This window comes from Galleria mellonella, unplaced genomic scaffold (genome assembly GCF_026898425.1).
Source record: "Galleria mellonella isolate WM207_F2 unplaced genomic scaffold, CSIRO_AGI_GalMel_v1 utg312, whole genome shotgun sequence".
Taxonomy (NCBI): Eukaryota; Metazoa; Arthropoda; class Insecta; order Lepidoptera; family Pyralidae; genus Galleria; species Galleria mellonella.
Genome location: NW_026442074.1, coordinates 2,772,154 through 2,792,710, shown reverse-complemented (window position 1 = coordinate 2,792,710; position 20,557 = coordinate 2,772,154). Strand labels below are relative to the sequence as shown.

At 36.0% G+C, this 20,557-nt stretch overlaps 1 protein-coding gene across 1 annotated transcript in view; it reads left to right on the top strand.

Moving 5' to 3' along the window:
* The window catches only part of LOC113515114 (uncharacterized protein CG3556), a 122,595-nt gene that overhangs the window by 98,631 nt on the left and 3,407 nt on the right, over positions 1 to 20,557 (top strand). Inside the window, exons 3-8 of the mRNA XM_026899261.3 lie at positions 13,727 to 13,805; positions 15,408 to 15,604; positions 16,697 to 16,794; positions 17,683 to 17,930; positions 19,477 to 19,637; positions 20,075 to 20,291. Coding sequence (XP_026755062.1) covers positions 13,736 to 13,805; positions 15,408 to 15,604; positions 16,697 to 16,794; positions 17,683 to 17,930; positions 19,477 to 19,637; positions 20,075 to 20,291 — 991 coding nt within the window. The 5' untranslated portion in view covers positions 13,727 to 13,735. The remainder of the gene's footprint in view (positions 1 to 13,726; positions 13,806 to 15,407; positions 15,605 to 16,696; positions 16,795 to 17,682; positions 17,931 to 19,476; positions 19,638 to 20,074; positions 20,292 to 20,557) is intronic.

Sequence of the window (20,557 nt, the reverse complement as noted above, 5' to 3'; positions counted from 1 at the left end):
TACCAAACAATAGGTGGGCCGTAATTTGAACACCTTGGCTCTTCACAAATCCCTGAAGAGGACGTGGCAGATCACGTACGAGTGTGTGTTTAAGAGATGTTGAATATTTCCGCAGAAAACAATATGCTTTGGCCACTGGTAGAAGGTAAAAAAAACAATTAAAAGAGGCCTTTGTCCAACAGTGGAATACCTCAGAATTGTGATTGTATTTACTTAAAATTATCTTTGACATATTACGCTCTAATAAATAATTAGGATAAAGGTACAAAGATGGTGATGATGGAAGGATTTTTGGTTATTTGTATATTTTTTTTTTTTTGTTAAAATCCGCTACCATTAGTGTTGCCATTGATGTGTGTAACTGCCAACACTCGAAGATTGACCACCACTATTACTACCAGAAATTTCACAACATTCCATTATAGTCATCAATCTCCGACTGCTATTATGTTCATGCACGTTTTACGACACGTTTTTCACCTCGTAACGAGGCATGTTCAGGCAAATTATTAAATCGCTGCTAGAAAGATTTTTTAACGACGACCAAGGAAGTTTTAATGAAATAATTCTGACTTATATTTTATTTATTTATTTGTCTAATACTAAAAACACTTATTAAATTAAATTTTACTAATGAATATAATATAATATAAACTGTAGAGGTTTCTCTTATTGGGGCAATTAATTCATCTATTCTCTTCCAGCCAGCTCTATTCCGTGCCATAACTTTGACCTCTCTATATGATATGACCTGTGTTTCCTTTATCCGTCCCATATAATTATTTCTCGGTGCTACCCTCACTCTTTTGCCCTCTATTTTTGTCTCTAATATACTCTGTAAAAATCGTAATTTCATATAAGGTAGCCCAGTATTTTTCCCCTTGTATTCTCTATTGTTTTAATTAACTATGACTATGTACCTGAAATAAAAAGATTTTATTTATTTATTTATTTATTCAATAACACCTAAAATACAACTGCATTTTTCAACAAATGCTTTCATAGAATTCTCAGGTTTTGTGTTGTTAGCAGCCAAACGGTTTGAAACAAATATAAATCATTGTACAGAAGAACAAACATAAGCTGCCCTCTGGGGATAGGTAATGCAAAGGAACGCAAATTTGTTAAAATATCGGAGTTGTGATTTACGAGCTGCATTTTAAGTGTCGGACAAGTTGAAACATGAATACATGAATATATATAACATTGTTATTAACTTATTGTTGTTACTGTATGTTTTAGTGCATATATATATATATATATATATATATATATATATATATATATATATATATATATATATATATATATATATATATATATATATATATATATATATGTACCTCAAATAAGTAGATAATGTTAACAAATTTACTGATTATAGCTAAGCATCGACCGTATCGTAGAAGTATTTCAATTTAGATTTTAGATAAAACCTTTAAACAATAAGGCGTTTAAATGGGTTTTTGGAAATTTACGTAGATGTAGTGTTTAATTTAGATATACAAGCAGTAGGAATTACTGTTATTTTAAATATTAAGACGTAGAAAGAATTTTAATTAAGAGAGTTAAATTAAGTAGATATGGCAGCGAAATTATAGGATAGGTAATAAAGGCATAACAATTTAGAAAAAATAGCAAAGCATGGGGTACCATGGGCGTTATAGTATATTCTGTTGTATATATCAATATCTTCTTATTTTTTTTTTTATTGTTTTAAAATTGTATTGTTACACATTAATATTAATATTGGACCTGTTGGAAAGTGGTAACCGTCTCCTATAAACATGAGTAATACCGTGGACATAACAGAGTATACTGTTTCGCCCATGATACTCTTTATTATGCCTAATTATAGCAAAATATGAGGACTTATACTTATTGTAACATCTATACACTTACCATGTTTCTTGTAAATAAATAAATAAATAAATCATCAATGTCATCAAAAATCACCTCACAAAATTCAATCACTGATCTGTACTCGTATTAAATATGACCAGGCCTCTCTATCCCAGTTCTGTATACCCTCATTATTTATAGGACCTAATAGGAATCCGTTGTCAGCTGAATATATCCCCGGATTTCCCCCGGGAACACAAGTTTCGATCGCCGAATGTATTACGTCTCGGTCTCACGAAGGGATTACAATTGGGTAAACAGGAAAAGAGAGCTACAACATCTAAAGATTAGCCTTTTTATTATTATACTTAGTTCCTATTTATGTTGGACTAGATGTGTCCTCCGGCTTCTCCCGTGGTCTGATAAATAATGAGCTATCAAAGGTACAAATTCTTAGAATCGGTTAACTAGATTTTATTAAATCGACAGGGAATCCATCCTCACCCCCTATATTCAGAATGGTGACGCACAGTGCGGTTTCAGAGGAGCTTCCTCCCGCGAACACTCAGATTGTGGAATGATCTTCCTGCCAAGGGTTTCCCTAGAGATTCCAGCATGGCGTTCTTTAAAAAAAAAAACCGTATTATGGTTTCTTAAAGGTTGGCAACGCGCTCGTGACATCTGGACTGGTGTTACAGGCATCCAGAGCATACGGCAACCCCATTTACGGGTCATATACTTGTTTGCCACCGTAGTAGTATAAAAAAGTTTGTTAAAAAAACAAAAAAATCTCTTTATAATATTAGTTTAAAAAAAACAACAGTTACACCGATAGTACTATTGCATATAAAAAACAAAGAGAATTACAAATGGAAAATTTCTAGTTGTGACAATAGAGGAGGGGAGCAATTGTTACTTACTCTCTACGCTGCTCCTGCTGCCCTGCTACATATAATGCTTAATATTGTCTTAGAAGATATTGTTAGTAATGCGGACTCTCAGACTCTTTGCTAGCAAATAGGGTTGTCAGGTCAAGCTCCACATGGTCTCCCCTGAAAACCATCGTGCTGAATTCTAGGTGTATTCATCACGATGGACTAACTGTCCTGCCATTTCATCCTCACCTATCATCCCTCACTGATGTCCCGCCAGCGTATACCATTAACGTAGGCGGGAATACCATTCCGTTATCATTCATTACTATTATATTTTTTATTACTCTTTTAAAATCAATGTATTTTAATAAGACTTAAATAAGGTGTTTGATTTTCGGCTAGGAAAATAATATTCCAAAAATGTAATTTTTTAAATAAATTATATATTAGATATACTTTATGATTTAAACTTTAATCAAAATCGCCTTTGAGACTCCTTTGAGTTTATTCACCATTTTTTGTAATTTCAGATTTGATCGCTTAGAATTCAGCCTTTATACACCCATATTAGAATCCTCTAATAAGATTTCTAGGTATCTGTAATAAAAACGTGTGGGCTAAAGGAATGGATGAAATTGGATTCCATTTGGGAATATTATTAAAATTTGAAAATCATATTGCTCTCATGTCATATTCATATTCGTATAACGTCATCGCCATCATCATTGATAGGAAGGTCAGATAAAACTTTTCATAATTTATCTAATCTAGTAGAAATACTAAGGGAGATTATGGTCGAGAGATGGGCAGCAGCGTCCCTTTTAAACATCACCAAAGCTTAGCTGCTGTTGCCAACCCACCTATCAAGCGTGACAACTATTTGCAAACTCCCCCTAAGGAAGGCTTGATGATGATAATGAAGACACGAAGAAAAGAACTGACTCTAAAAGGTTATGTATTCGAGAACTGGATTCGAGACTGTCTGTTAACTTAGCTTTCATACCAACTACCCTAAGTAGCAAACGAATCAATAGATACGTTTCTCCTACCACATGCATTAGATAGAATAAGACGGCAATATGTGGTGTCTTGTTCTTTTTTATGTGCGTTATATCTAAAGCGTTATTCTATGGATAGACTCGTTTACAAAAACATTCATCATTTCCGTAATGACGTGACTAAGTTTAGTAACTTTGAACTAGTTTAAAATGAATCTATTGCCTTGAGTGAGTAACCAAATATTGTATATTTCTTTAATTAATTAAAATATTAATTAAATAAATTATAATTTATTACACTAACCACATAGTAATAATAACAAATTATAATAATATACGCTAAGGTGAACTTACTACTAAAAAAAACTCTTTCAGTTAAACTAATAGTGGCATAGAAAGTAATAAATGAGCAATTAGGTACTCTTGAACAGGTATTCTCATACCTATCTCAGGCACCAGTCTCTCTCAATTATATTTATAATTTGATTAATATAAACATTGTATTTCACTGTAATGAATTGTGACGAGAAATAAATCTGTTTATTAATTACTTAATTAACTTTAAAGTTTAGTATATAGGTTTCAAAATAAATAACAGGATCAACTTTTTCATGCTCGAATGGTAGCTAAATTATGCAGTCATATGACTAGTTCCAAGTCAGGTATTATTTATCTTTTGTGAAATAGTGTATGGACTAGTGCTGCCAGCTAACTGATTATGGGATAAAACGCCACGGAGTTATATGCACTGTCCCACGGAAGGGACAACTAGTGTCCCAATACTTTTACACGCACAATGTATGAGTTGAATAACACCTAATTCTATAACAAGTTAGGGACTAAAAAATTAGTATTCCAATTGGCTTAGTAAATTAATAATTAATAAAAAAAATATGTTTGACGGTTACGTCACTTTTTTAACAAGAATATTAAGACTGTATCCATAGTTCCTTAAAAAGATACACCGTATAAACGTCGCCTCCCCATTTCCTCGCTTAAATAACCCGGATACAATGAACTGTAATTGTCCATTCGACACCATTACTAGCCGTTTACAGCTCAGATTAATTAATATACATAACAGTAATTAATGATATATCTAATTGGAGACTTTATTAATCACAGTTTACTATCCACTGCTGAACATAGGCCTTCCCTACATGGAGAATTTTACAGGTAGTTACCAGCACTTAGACTTTTGGTGATGTTTTAAAAGGGCCGCTGCTGCCCACCCCTCGACCATAAGTTTCCTTAATCGCCTCTTACGGCACCCACAGGAAAAGAAGGCATGGCTCATTCTATATCGGAACCTACACTGCGAATGTGATTGCATATTATAATTTAATATGTTACCAATTCCAAACATGATAATCGTGTCCCGTGTCCCAGAAACAAAATCACCCAGCATGTATTAAAAAATTGGACAACACTACGCTCGCGGACGGCTCTTTGCGTTTGATTGATGAATACTATAAGTACAAAAGATAAATCTTTATACGCGTACATTTATTTTGTTACATGTATTGTTATTAATAGTTCATGATCCTCTACATTGGTGAATCCTCTGGGAATTTCTGTTTTGCGAATGAATATTTGCTTTAAAATATTCGGGGATTATGTTTAGTTGTAAATATGAGGGTACTTGAACGATATATAGGTCCTTCGTTGTTATAATTCTTACTAATAATATAAATGTAAAAGCATGTATGTTACTTTTTAGTAAGCATGGATAATATGAATACCGATCCGATATTCATATATTCCTTTGGACATTGATGGCGAAAAAATGATCATCGCCAATTTCGATATCGCCCATAACGGTCGGATATCTATTTTGGATTTTTTTTTATACAACTTAGAATGGCAAACAAGCTGACGGCACACCTGATGGAAAGTGGTAACCGTCGCCTATAGACATGAGCAGTACCATGGACATAACAGAGTGTACTGTTTCGCCCATGATACCCCCCATGCGTTGCCATTCCTGAGGACTCAGGTGTTATTCCTCTGTACCCTGTAAATTCACGCCATATCCCACCCTTCAAACCGAAACACAGCCATGCAAACGCAACTGCTTCACGGTAGAAACATGAATGGGACAGAGGAATATGTTAAAAGCCTGTTATTCACTATTAATTTTTGGTTAATAGACTTTTAACATTTTCGTTATTGGACTAGTATATACTTATTGTAACTAAAATATATAGATATTGATTACTATATATAATATTACCCATCCCTACTTCATAGCGCTTTAATGACTCGATTATAAAATTTGCTATTATGTACATTTAATATGCGGAATCGATAAAAACATATGCTACTATTTATCCTGGTCAATAAGCATTACCAGCCTCCCCCTTGGGGGGGGGGGTTGCCAATAGTTGCCACGCTTGCCAAGCGGATGGGCAACCGCAATTAGGCTTTCGAGATGTTTTAAAAGAGTCGCTGCTACCCATCCTTCGCTTTCCCTTAGTCGCCTCTTACCACACCCATGGGAAAGGAAGGGGTGGCCTATTCTATACCGGGACCACACGGCTTTACTATATTGTTACTATTAATTATAATTACTATTATTTACTAAATTACTCCTCTCCATCCAAAGGTTGCCTGGCAGAGATCACTCTTAGCGATAAGGTCGCCCATTGTTTTCTCATTGTGATTATTTCTTGTAATTATTTATATTTATAATAAGTTTACTATTGTAATCTTTTGGAGGATACAACAAAGAGTATCTATCTATCTAAATTACTGTAGGTTATCTAAACAAAAATTTGCAAAAATTTTGTTAGAACGATAGTAAATATATTTTGTATACCACGATAGATAAGGTTGATCATATAGGACTTATTTTGTCTTACCATCCATTGTTATGTACTGTTACCTATGTGTCACAAAATAAATAAATGAAAAATAAATATTTTGTGCTTTTCAAACATTGCTGTTGTCAGTAACATCGAGGTGAAACGTGGTAAAACAATTATAATATTAATTTTATTTACAATATTAAAGTATACATGAGTGGGAAGCAAAGTAAACCGCTACGAGTCTGTATCAAGAGCGGTGTTCACGGGTGGGCGCCGGAGCGTCTCTTCAATTTGTTCACCAGACAGAAAATTAGCTTTCGACACCTAAATGCACACCTGCCTTATGCATGGATGGCCAAAATCGTTAAGTTAGGCACTATGAATTTATGGGGAGATTAATCTGTACTAACGTTGAGGTTATGAGTTGATAAGCGTCGTGTACCTACATTTTGTAATTGGATGAGAAATCTCGTTCGCTTACGGTGAACAATTTTGTTTTTTATGCTTACAAAAAAGAAAGAAATATTTTTACTTAAGTAATTTAGATTTAAGCGTTTTTGAATAGTTATTTTTTTCATTACCGCCCATTCGGTACGCATTTTCAGCCAAGAAGAACGGACAAGAAAATCAGTTGTTGCTTTTTTAAAAGGTTTATAACTATATGAATAATGAATTTGTGTGAATACAAACTACTAAGCCGCATCAGATCATAAAATTTAAAATATTTATTTATTTGTTTATTTTATTTATTTACACTTTATTGCACCAAGTAAAAAGAGAAATAACAAATACAGTAAATATTAATGAGATGTGATACAAAAGGCGGTCTTATCGCTAAGCAATCTCTTCCAGACAACCTTTGGGTAGAGGACATTGAGAAATATATAGTATATAATTAAAACAAATCACTAAAATAAATAGATTGCAATGATCAGAGCAGACCAGTCCCTACAGGCAGTACCCGTTTACGAGTATGACGGTTTTTTTTTGATGGGTGAAAATGGAATGGTAACCCCACCTGCGCTAACGGGATACGCTGGCGGAGCACCAGTGAAGGGTGAAAGATGAGAATGAAAACAGGACAGTTAGCCCATCATGATGAATTCATCAGGAATTGACCATGATTGTTTCCAGGGGTAACCATCATGGTTAAACCATCGTGCTGAATTCCAAGTGTATTCATCACGATGGTCTAACTGACCTGTCTTTTCATCTATGCCTATCATCACTCACTGGTGCCCCGCCAGTGTTTACTGTTAGCGCAAACGGAGTTATCATACCATTATCACCCACTAAAAAAAACTTTATTTGCATGAAATTCAATTAGTTAAAGACTTAAGAACTACTCCACTACTTAATTACCACTAGCCTAACGAAACATATGAAATAAATATTTATTACAATGTATTAGTATAGAAATATTATGTTGTAGTTATAGTGCTTAATTTTACACTTAATTACAAAAAAACATATGCCATGTACTTTTGCAATAAGTACTATATCATATAATTAGGTACAATGAAATGTTACTATGAGAAAGGTTCTTTTTTATACAACTTAGAATAGCAAACAAGCTGACGGCCCACCTGATGGAAAGTGATAACCGTCGCCTATAGACATGAGCAGTACCATGGACATAACAAAGTACACCGTTTCGCCGATGATACCTCCCATGCGTTGCCATTCCTGAGGACTCAGATGTTATTCCTCTGTACCATGTAAATTCACGCCATATCTCACCCTTCAAACCGAAACACAGCCATGCAAACACAACTGCTTTACGGTTGAAACACAAATGGGACAGAGGTACCCAAGCTAACGACTTTTGTACAAAGTCTCCCTCTGGTGATTCAGTTTTGTAATACGACAGTCTAAAGAACCCTATAACCCCATACGACATCTGGATTTCATATGGTTATTGTGTTTCCGCTTTACACCACAGTATATGTACCTCGGTAATCTTTAATTTACAGTAAACTTTGATCGTAAACTTCACAGTATTTCGATCGTACTCACAATACTTGTAAATAGGTCCCTGACGAAGAAATATTGCTGCTGTCACTGTATACGATGTATGTCGAAGGAGAAAGGAAAAGACGTATACGGTATACGCTGACGGGGCACCAGTGAGAAATGATAGATAAGGATGCAAGCAGGTCAGATAGCCCATCGTGAAGAATTTTACGAGAAGTAACCACGATGGTTTCCAGGAGGAACCACGTGGAAGTCGACATTTCTAGCAATGGGGCTGTTAGACCCCATCGCTAACAATCTCTTTTCCCCCGAAAACACATAGTATGTACTTTTTTCTTCCCATCGCTAAGGTTAGTTAGATAGGTAAAAGTTACTATTACAGGTTAAAATAAGAACCGATCTAGATCAACTTCCTTGAAAAGTAGGCAGAGAGATCTAAGTACCTTTGCCTCTAATGTTGCATAAATGCATGAAGCAAGAGGCTTCATCCACTTTTTAATTTGTCTCATGCAAACTCGTCGGTTCGTAAGACTTAAATCATTATTATGATCTCTAGTGATAATAGAAAGGCAATCTTGTTCGTGACAATGGTATGGGAAAAATAGGTGAAGATGTTATCAGGTCAGTTGGTCTATTGTGAGGAATTCATTTAGAATTACAACAATAGTTTCTAAATGGGACACAGCGTGGAGATGAAGCTGACAGAATATATTGGTAACAATGTGGTATTGGTAAACCCCATTACACTTACTCACCCCCACTCCCTCCACCATTGTTCCCTTTAAATTTTGTAAATCTGTAACCTTTTGATACATTAATACCAGGGCACAAGAAAATCATAGGATATTTATCAATCGTACGTCAGATCAAACACGAATCGCCGCACATCACAGTGTAGATAAATCATCTCTGTAAGTAATGTGTACAAGCGGAATACTTGTTTGGTATTGGAACCATGAAAAAAGCTAATTTTGAAACGTTGAAACAGATTTTTTTTTAATAATATTAAAAATGACGTATTTCATTTTAATTAAAAAAAAAACGAAAATTCATTCAGCCGAACATCAAAATAGCTAAATTTTGACCTATTTTTTACTCTAAATCCTCTATATAATACTATATAATTTAAGCATCCAGATACTTTTTAATTAATCTATTTCAAGGGAATAATGATCCTAATAATTATCATCATTTCAGCCGTTATCTGTCCACTGCTGGACATACACATCCCCCATACATTGCCATAAGGAACGGTCCTGAGCCACCTGCATCCACTGACTGCATTGCAGGGCATGTTTATTACTCATATTTAAATGGCTAAATGGATTTAAATTAATACATTTCACAGACGGACCTGAATTAACACAAAATGTAAATTTAATCCAAACATGAGCAAATCCACGGATCACTAATAGTATTGGATGCCTATAAAGATAAATATTCACTAAGGTACATGAGATTAAAAGATAGAGCCCTATACTTATTAGACATTACCCTTAATACGGTACTTTATTAAAATGAATTTATATACCGCTCGCTGTTATCACCGCCACCTTTCTAGCCCACCAGGGACAAGTAAATGATGTTCGTGTTCATACATATTCAATAGATAACCACATTTGCTTATGTTGCCTTAGTACCTACCTATCAAAGGTTGGAAAAATATGTGAACTAGCTTTAGCCGTGTACCTGCCATGTTTTAAGATACTATATTTTTATTTATAGACGGTAGTTAAATGGAATGCTTGTTTACAACTGCTTGTCTACCATTTTCAACTGCATAAAAAAACCCTCACTGGTAACCCACTAGCGCAAGCGGGGTTACCATTACATTATTATCCATTAGAAATAGTACATTACTGCAGCGGCCAGCAATTAAGGTATTGATGGATGAACATCCAAATGTGGGCCGAGGCGTAGCCGAGGCACAGATACGTGAGTGCATCAATGCCTAGTTGTGGCCAAGGCTTATATAGTAGTTTTCTCAAACAATGCGCGAAAATCAAAAACACTATTTTATTTTTTAAGTTCAATGACGAATAACGAAAAATAATAATTTTTCACGCGCCATAACCTTACTTTGTTTTTTTTACAATAAACAGCTTTCTATTTGCAAGCTAGTTCGAAATTTAAATAAAACCTTTTATTAGTTACCTCCTTGGTAGCCATGTTTCGAAGTAAAAGGTCATTCCATTTTTAAATTACAGGACAGATATGAGTATACATAGTAATTTATCTGGCCGCTAAACACGACAGATATGGACTTTCATACAACTTTTGCCGGCCGCTGCCCGCGTGTATCTGGCCAGTAAGGCAATTTTGATTTATCTCGAAGAAGATTGTCAAAATAATGCTCACATTTCCAAGCATGTTTGAGAAAAAAATATTATATATAATACACATCTAATTGTATTAAAAAATAGCTATGATAAGAATGTAACAAATTCAAACAAATATTTGCCTGTAATTAGTTAATTTATCAATTACATCTAACATTATTTGCGAAGGTACATAAATCACTATGAACTAAGTGGGTACTAAATAATAGTAGGTAGTCGCCGAATATACATCTCGGAGATACGGGAAATGTTTATTTTAATAGCTCCTGCGAAACATGTTACCCGTGGTGCTATAAATTGGAATTTATACTGAAATTTGCATACATCGATACCTTTGTCACAAAGGCAATAAATATATTAAAAAAAAAAGCTGCATTAATACTTTCCCGCCTTTTCCTGCCTACTCAAGAGCCGTGAGCGCCGCCATAAATTTCTGACACGTACTCGCTTAGTTGCCGAGCATACATCACGGAAGATAAACCGAATCATAACGGGGCTGGGTGACGTTTATTTTATGGTGTCATCGAAACACCAACGTAGCCCATAATACGGAGGGAAAATCCTAAACGATTATGGTTATGGCATAGATATAATAACAGCAATAGATCTACGATTTCTAATATCTAGTATTTCTTCTTAGTTGTTATTTAAAGTTAATTACTTAATGTGGTTGGTCCTTAAACAAAAACAGACACGACATACTAGATGGCGTTAGAATCTAGATTTGTAGTTCTTATTGATTATTTTGTAATTAAAGATAATTTGAAGCAAAATATATAAATTTGCGGACGGTTATATTAATTTTTTACCCATATAGTAATAACTTATCATCTTTTTTAATCTTATTCTCCTGTGTTGTACATTTAAAAAAATACACACTAGTATGGAATATTAGGTCGTGTATTATCTTTATACTACAATACTATAAAGCTTATATACATTTTGATCAGACCAACAAACAATAAATACTTTTAAAATCTAATATAAATATCAAATAATCCTTTAAATATTCATCTCATCATCATCATCACATCAGCCATTAACTGTCCAGTTTTGTACGGTTTTGCCAGTAGTTGGCATGCTTGGCAGGCGGGTTTGTAACTGCAGTTAGGCTGTGACGATGTTTTAAGAACGAGCATCCTACCAGTTTCTCGACTATTAAGTTATTACAACACAACACCCACAGAAAGTAAAAGGTGGCCTATTCTATACCGGGACCATATGGCAAAAATATTCATCTACAGTACATAAAATCATCATCGTCATTATCATTTCAGTATCTATCCGTCCACTGCTGGACATAGGCCTCCCCCATAGACTACCATAAAGAACGGTGCTGAGCCACCTGCATCCACTGACTCCCTACAATGCATTTAAAGTCGTCTCCATGTAATGGGGGATCGTCGATCTGCGTTTGCCCGTACGGGATCGTCACTTATGAACCTATCTTCCCCATCGTTTGTCGGTTCTTCGAGCTATGTGACCAGCCCATTGCCACTTCACCTTCGGTTATTTCGGTTCTTCCTTGCTTATCATTATCTTTATTTTGCTTATCCTTCCTTCCTTTCTCCTTAATACATCATCTTTAGTACATTAGATACGACTTTTAAATTAGAATACTACTAATTCTCCATTCTTATATATTACATATTTCAAAAATTTGTTATAGCTTTTTTTTGGCATGACAGGCATATCCTACATGACTACTTAGATAAGTACAGAACTAAGTATTTGTAATTTTGAAGTTATTTGTACTAAATTACTTTTATAACAGGATTCATAACATGTTTATATTATAATTTCAAAATTTGTATATTTATTGCGCGTTTCCAACTGAACGTGTTAGGAATTTATTTAATTTCAAATACATACATAATATGTAGCAACATTACAGCACCATGAAATAATACCATGAAATAAAATTCCAAAATTTCGGACTCAATTTCGTGTTTTTGTTTATACCAAAATCGGACCAATGAATGGAGTTTAACATTTCATTCGTCATACATCCTATCGTAAAAGTCCAAAAGAATAATATTTTAACATTTTTAATATTTCTAAACGGCATGTATTATGTAATTTTAACATCAAATTTGTGTTTGGTTTGGCTCCGAAATTTCGGAAAACATTTCATGGTAGGCCCTCAGATTCTTATTGATCTCTTGCGAACGTTATTTATTGAAAATCATCCAGCAAATGTCAGTGACGCTGCAGTATCGTCTGTACCATTCATCATTCGCTTATCAAAATATATTACTACATTTTACCGATTTCTGAGACCTCTGTAATTTATTTGTCATCAAAGGACATTTGATAGTCGTAATGAAAGTAAAATAGACATAAACAAATAGTAATAAATCATCATTGCGCGATTAGTAACTTTCTTGTCTATCGATTTTGAACACAGTATTACTGTTTAAAACATAAAATTCAAACTACGAACATATTTTCTGTGTTACCTTGCATATATACAGTAGAATATTAGTGTCTTTTGTCATCGTTTATCATCATTTCAGCCGTTAACTATCCACTGCTAAACATAAGCCCTTCCCATAAGGGGGTTTTATCTGACTTGCTTTCATCTTCACCTGTCATCTTACACTGGTGCCCCATCAGCGTATACCGTAAGCGCAGGCAGACTTACCATTCTCACATGTTAAAAAAAGTAATAATTATTGGGTATAAAAGTACTATATCTATAATATTAAACTAAGCCTAATTCATCCTCAAATTTAAAATTAATTAATCCAAAATAAAGAACTGAATTTAAGATAAAAAAAAATCTAAAAATAATCTGTTTAAAATTGACCAAGATGAGAAAGTTGATGAAGTCTAACCTTAAAGAAACAAAGAAAAAAAATTGATTACTTATTTTTTTTTTATTGTTACAGACCATCAGGATGGGACATCTGCGTATAGCAAGTTACTTGGTTCTAGTACTGATTTCTGTGACTGTTTGTGCTCAAACTGGTAAGTAAACTACATATTTATTATCTCACCTCAATAATTGTTATAATTTATTTGTTTAATTATAAGACTTCATTGTACAGTAAAGTCTTAAATTATAGGATACACAGTCCTTAAGAAAAGAATGAGTATAATGGCGGAGCTCTTAAAAAGGAATAAAATGAACTATTTTTTTTACAACACAGGTGGCAAACGAGCATGCGGCTCACCTGATGGTAAGTGACTACCGCCGCCCATGATCACCCACAACACCAGCGGCATTGCAGGTGTGCTGCCGGCCTTTTAAAAAGGAATATACTCTTTTCTTGAAGGTTATGTTGTCGTATCGGTTCGGAAATACTGCTGCTGGAAGTTGATTCCAAAGAATGGTTGTGCGTGGAAGAAAGTGCCTTGAAAAACGCACGGTGGAAGACCGCCACTCGTCCAGTTTGTTTATCATATTCTCTTAAATATGATAAACGAACCACCAATGGTCACACACCGAATGGTAACGGCTCAGTATTGTCGAACTGAGCTTAAAAGTCTAGAAATCCAAGATCGAATCTCAATTTAAACTATAAAAGTCCAAATGGAAAACTTTCAGCTTTCCTTTTCGACTTAAATTTTTCAAAAAGAAACTCTTAACACCAGAAGGCAACACCATCACACGGGTATTTCTAGTTTTAAGGTTCCTTCATAAACTACAACTTCCTTTATTTAAGTTAATATACGCAGAACATTCCAAGATCTAAAGAAATCCATTATATGCAGTTAAATAAACTTCACAAATAAATAAAACAATCTAACATTCCCCGAGCCCTAATTTAGCGGCGCTGAGTCTCTGCATTATACATCGAGGCTGTCTTAGTCTTATAGCTTTGTATAACACTCTATTCTCACAAACAATGCCCAGAGGTCCAATGCTGTACCTACCAGACACCTAGTTACAATACTATTTTCAAATAAAACTCACAATTATAAGCCAATACTCGTATATCTTGATAGTATAACGATTTGCCACACTGTCTAACCTTCCAGGTCGGGAGGAAAGAGATTGTTGGCAATGGAGTTTGACAACCACATTGCTAGCAATATGCCCTATTAGGTCGACCTCCACGTGGTTCCCCATGAATACCATCGTGAACAATTCTTCTTGAATTCATCACGATGGGCTAACTGACCTGCTTCATCCTCACCTATCATCCTTCACTGGTGCCTCGCTAGTGTATACCGAGAACGCAGGTGGGGTTACCATTCCATTATCACCCATGAAAAAAAAACCTTCCAGATTCCGATTCTGATTCGATTCCTGGGCAATATTGTTTCTATATTTTAGAAAATATTATGGTGAGTAGATTAATTCAGTATATGTTTATTGGCAATCTTCAAGCGGGTCTTGATTAAAGTACTGAGTTTAGTTCACTATGCTGATTTTTGGGTTGAAGGGTATTTTCTCTTTTCTGTAAACATAAAACGTTATTGTAGGAAGCTATATATTTTATCATCATCATATCAGTCGTCAACCATCCACTGCTGAACATATGTCACACCCTATTGGGCAGACTTTGCCAGTCTCTTTATCTCCTAAAAAGTAAAATTCAGAAACTTTCTTTATCTGTGCTTCAGAAACGGAAGCGCCGACGACCGCAACCACCAAGCCTGCGCCGACCACCACAGTGGTGCCTTCCACGTCCACCATCGTTTGGGAGGAGACACTGAACGAGGGTCAGGCGATACAGAAGGCGCTCCAATATCTGCTGCAGCACCGCCAGCCTGATTGGGGCTGGGGAAACGATACTCATCATGTCATGCTTACTCTGCAGGTGAGAAAATACAAAGCCATCTGCTTAGTGAGACAGAAGTGTCTGTCTCATTTATTTACACTTTATCGCACCATTTTAAAAAAAAATACAGCAATTATTAAAGTGATAAAAAAGGCAGACTTATCACTAAGCAATCTCTTCCAAACAACCTTTGGGTAGAGGACATTGAGAAAAAAGACAAAGGATAGGTGGCGCACTGTTATATAGATACTAATTAACATACACATACAACTAGTACACATACAACAGGGCAGAATGACAGAGGAAGATGAAGAGTGAGCATAGGAAAATAGTGCTAAAGGGAGAGGTAATAGGATTTAACAGAGGGAGACTTTGTACAAAAGTCGTTTGCTTGGACACCTCTGTTCCATTCGTGTTTCTAGCGTGAAGCAGTTGTGTTTGCATGGCTGTATTTCGGTTTGACGGGTAGGATATATCAGTAAATTTACAGGGTACAGAGGAATAACACCTGAATCCTTAGAATTAGCAACGCATGAATGGTATAATGGGCGAAACAGTATAATCTGTTATCATGGTACTGCTCATGTCTATAGGTGACAGTTACCACTTTCCATCAGGTGGGCCGTCAGCTTATTTGCTATTTTAAGTTGCATAAAAAAATTAACAGAGGTTTTGAAGGTATTTAGAGTTTAAGCGCACCGAATAGAGGCAAGTAGCGAATTCTTTATTGAAGTTTCCTAAGCGGATATGCTTGCACTACTTGCTTTGGTTTGGAGGATAGAAGATGGCAATGAAATTACAGAGTACGCAATACGAATAACAGTTTAATATTTAGGAATGGCTTGAGAGCTACCATGGATGTCTTTTTTGTATACTGCAAACGAGCATACGGACGTCTGTATATCAGGTATAACATATACTGTCTGTAATACCATGATATCATAGACGCATTATCAACCCTAAAGAATCTTAATTAGGTACAGTTTTATATGATGCCCATGGTACTGCATATCAACGGTTAATCTATAGGCGACGATTATCATTTTCCTTCAAATGGGTCATTGGTTTGATTGTCTTTCTAAGTTATATACAAAAAAAAAACTAATGCTACATATTATATTTTGGTTACAGCTAGCAAACAACACTGGCAAGGAAATAGAACAGCAAGGACTAGAAATGCAGCTGTCAGCCAAACAAATGGAAATTGAAATATTGCTTATGATATCCAAGTGAGTCACTTCCATATCCAGTGAAATAACATTATATTTTCTTGTATTTGTAATAGATATAAAAAAGATGTCATCTATATATCAAACAAATAGAATCCAAGGATTATTGGCAATGGCATAGTAACGGAAACTAATACAAGGAATTCCATTGCTAGCGATATATCCTGTCAGGTCGACCTCTAAGCTTTTTCGTTGGAAACTATCCTAGTTGATTTCTGATGAATTTATTAATTGACCAAAATTCTTTCCCTTCTATCAGCAATAATTTTTTACATAAAAACAAATCAGTTTAATAACAGTTTCAAAAACAAACTTTTATAATGTAATCAATCATCTTGTAGCAGCGGCCATATTGAATTCAGTGAGATGTTACTAACTTTACTGTCTTTTACTCTTCAATACTTTTCATTTAATATCCAAATTGAGGGGGTAAAAAAAACATGATCTGCATCTGATGACAATGGCCGTTTTAAAATATACATTGTTGGGTATACAATAGTATTAACAAATATAATATTATTTACCAGAACTAAAGGTGTTTCAGCTCGATCAGATATTAAAAAATGGTTCCAATTTGCTGCCAACAAATAGTTTTTTAACGGGTGAAGATGAAATTGTAACCCTGCCTCCGCTATCTATATACGCTGACGATGCACCAGTAAGAGATAATAGGTGAAGATAAAAGCAGGTTAGTTGGCCCATCATGACGCATTCATCGAGAAATAATTATAATAGTTTTTAAGGGGAACCGCGTGGAAGTTAACCTGTTGGGGTACATTGCTTGCAATGGGGCTGTTAAATCCCATTATCTATAAACTTAGTAATTGTACTAATAATCCCTTTCCCCCCGCCAATCAAATAGTTAATCACACATAAAATTTATCGAAGGCACCACGAGTCCCCGCCGCCCCTGGGCCGGCTCGCCGCCTACACGCTGGCGCTAGGCGCTCTGTGCAAGGACCCTCGCTCGTTCCACGGGAGGGACTTGGTGACCGCGCTGCTGCACCGCGAGCCGCCCCACGACCTGGAATTCGCGTACGCGACCCTCGCTGCCTGCTCCTCGGCCGCGCATGTCCGCCGCCGACATATCCGACGGTTGCTGGACATTGCTAATGCTGCAGCTGACCATAGCCTTGGTAAGTGAAACAAAAACAAATAACCCCTTGAATTATTATTTTTATTTTATTTATTTTATTATTATACTAAATCTACTTATCTTTAAATTAGTATAAGATTCAAACGTAGTTTTTGCCAAAATCTGTTTTAATCATAATTTAAAGATAGTAATTGCGGGCCTAAATAAATAAGACACGCAATGACAGTAATAGTTAAAACGAGGCACCATTATAAGCAAAACACGGAAGTGTGAGTAAGATCGGAGTTTTTTTCGTACCATAATTGCTGTTGGCCACAGAAGGCCTTTACAGCTTTACCGAGCACGTGTACAGCTTTACCGGGCGAGTGCGGAAGGCACTCTAAGCCCGCGAGAGGAGAGCGACCAATCTCTTACTAATGGACTGAGGTGTGCGCCCGAGAATGCCATAGTTATTCGGATCTCGACTCAAGCTACCGCATTTCGACCCCCATCGAGGGACGGGGATCGAAGGACAAGATCAGAAATTTTTTTCGACATACCGTTAAATTAAACAATTAAGACTAATCTCCTAACTGTTAAAACGCTTTCTCGGCCATTAAAACTCTAAAAAAAACTTGCAAATAAGTAAGTAGAAGTAATTATCCATGGATTGATCTATCAATCTACTAAGATTGAACTGGATGAAACTAAAAAAATATACCCTGGATTCACATATGGATCGTAGTTTTTTTTTTATATAACTTAGAATGGCAAACAAGCTGACGGCCCACCTGATGGATAGTGGTAACCGTCGCCTATAGACATGAGCAGTACCATGGACATAATAGAGTATACTGTTTCGCCCATGATACCCCCCATGCGTTGCCATTCCTGAGGACTCAGGTATTATTCCTCTGTACCCAGTAAATTCACGCCATATCCCACCCTTCAGACTGAAACACAGTCATGCAAACACAACTGCTTCACGGTTGAAACACGAATGGGACAGAGGTACCCAAGCAATCGATTTTAGTACAAAGTCTCCCTCTGGTATGGTAGTGAACGAAAATCCAACGAGCTGATAACAAATATGACTGAAGCTAGTAATCATCGCCTACATGATATAGATATGGACAGTGTTATAGACGTAATAGAAAACACTATAATGCTGAATGTCCCATCATACATAAATATTCCTGAAGACTATTATGTTATGGCCATGTAGTCCCAGCATAGAAAAGGCCACCGCTTCCTTTCCTGTGGGTGTCGTAAGAGGCAACTGAGGGAGATCGAAAGATGGGCTTCAGCGTCCCTCTTAAAACATCTCTAAAGTTCAACTGCGGTAGCCAATTCACCTGCCAAGCGTGACAAATTCTGAAAAATCCCCCAGTGGGGGTATACGTTCAGTAGTGGGCAGTTAAAGGCTGATATAATGATGATGATGCTGTTATGTCTCCGTACCCTTTAATTTCATTGCCGTATCCCAGGCTTTAAAACCGAAACATAGTTATGCAAGTACTACTGCTTGATAGAGACATGAGTAAGACAATGGTACGTGGTCATGTGGTCATATATGATAATCTTAACAATGTCCTATTTATTTGCAGACACGATATCAATGGTAATATTGGCGCTCCGCTGCGTGGTACAAGACCACCGCCACCGCAGCTTGATCCACTTCGTGCGTCGTCCAATGGCCGGCCTCGCGCGTCAGCAGCACCCTGATGGTAGCTTTGGAAGTCTCACCACCACCGCTCTCGCTATACAAGTACGTACTATTGTACACCAGAGAAAAGATATCTTTATTTTACTCACGGCGCTAAACAGTTGTATTTGGTTGGCGGTATCTTGAATTAAATAGTGAGAGATGGCAATAAAATTACAGAGTATGAAGACAAAAGATCTTAGTCTTCAGAAATGGTAATGTATGAAAGGTATCGTGGATGTTGTGGACGTACTATATTAGATATATTAGATAGATAAGGATATAGGTTACACTTTATCCTGGTTAGTATATCTATCCTAGCCACAAGGATGAAGTCGCGGATTATAAAAGAATTAATAAAAAACTTAGGATTACAGTATTAACAAAACAGAAACGCACAAAAAAAATACTTCATTATAAAAGTAATGGTAAAAATACAAGCTTATCAAAATAAGTGAATTAAAGAAATAATGCAATAAAAATACTAATATTATTTGTAGGCTCTCGAAGATTCCGACAGTGGACCTGGAGCTCACCAGCATTGGAGCCTGCCAGCTGCCAGGAAATGGCTACTGGAGCGACAGAACCCTGACGGAGGCTGGGGAGACGTGGCGAAGACCGCTGCAGCAGTTACAGCGCTGACTCCAGCATCTTTAGCCGCTGTACGGCCACCGCACTGTAGCGACAAGCTACTTGATAGTCGCCACGAGCCCTTAGGTAAACAACTCATCATAATTCAATTCAATAACAACCTATTAACCTCCTATTAATGGGCATAAGTCTATCCCATTTTTCGTACACTTGACATTGTCGAAGTAGACATATTGCTTTTCGTAAATGGGATCTCGAATTTAATTTTAGTCGGGCCAATTTAGAAAAAGATATTTTCTGAAATGGCTCGGCTCTGGATTCTGGGTTCTGATTTGTGCCTCTAGATAATTATTGTCTAGTTCCACATAAGACAATATTTCTCCGAGAACTAA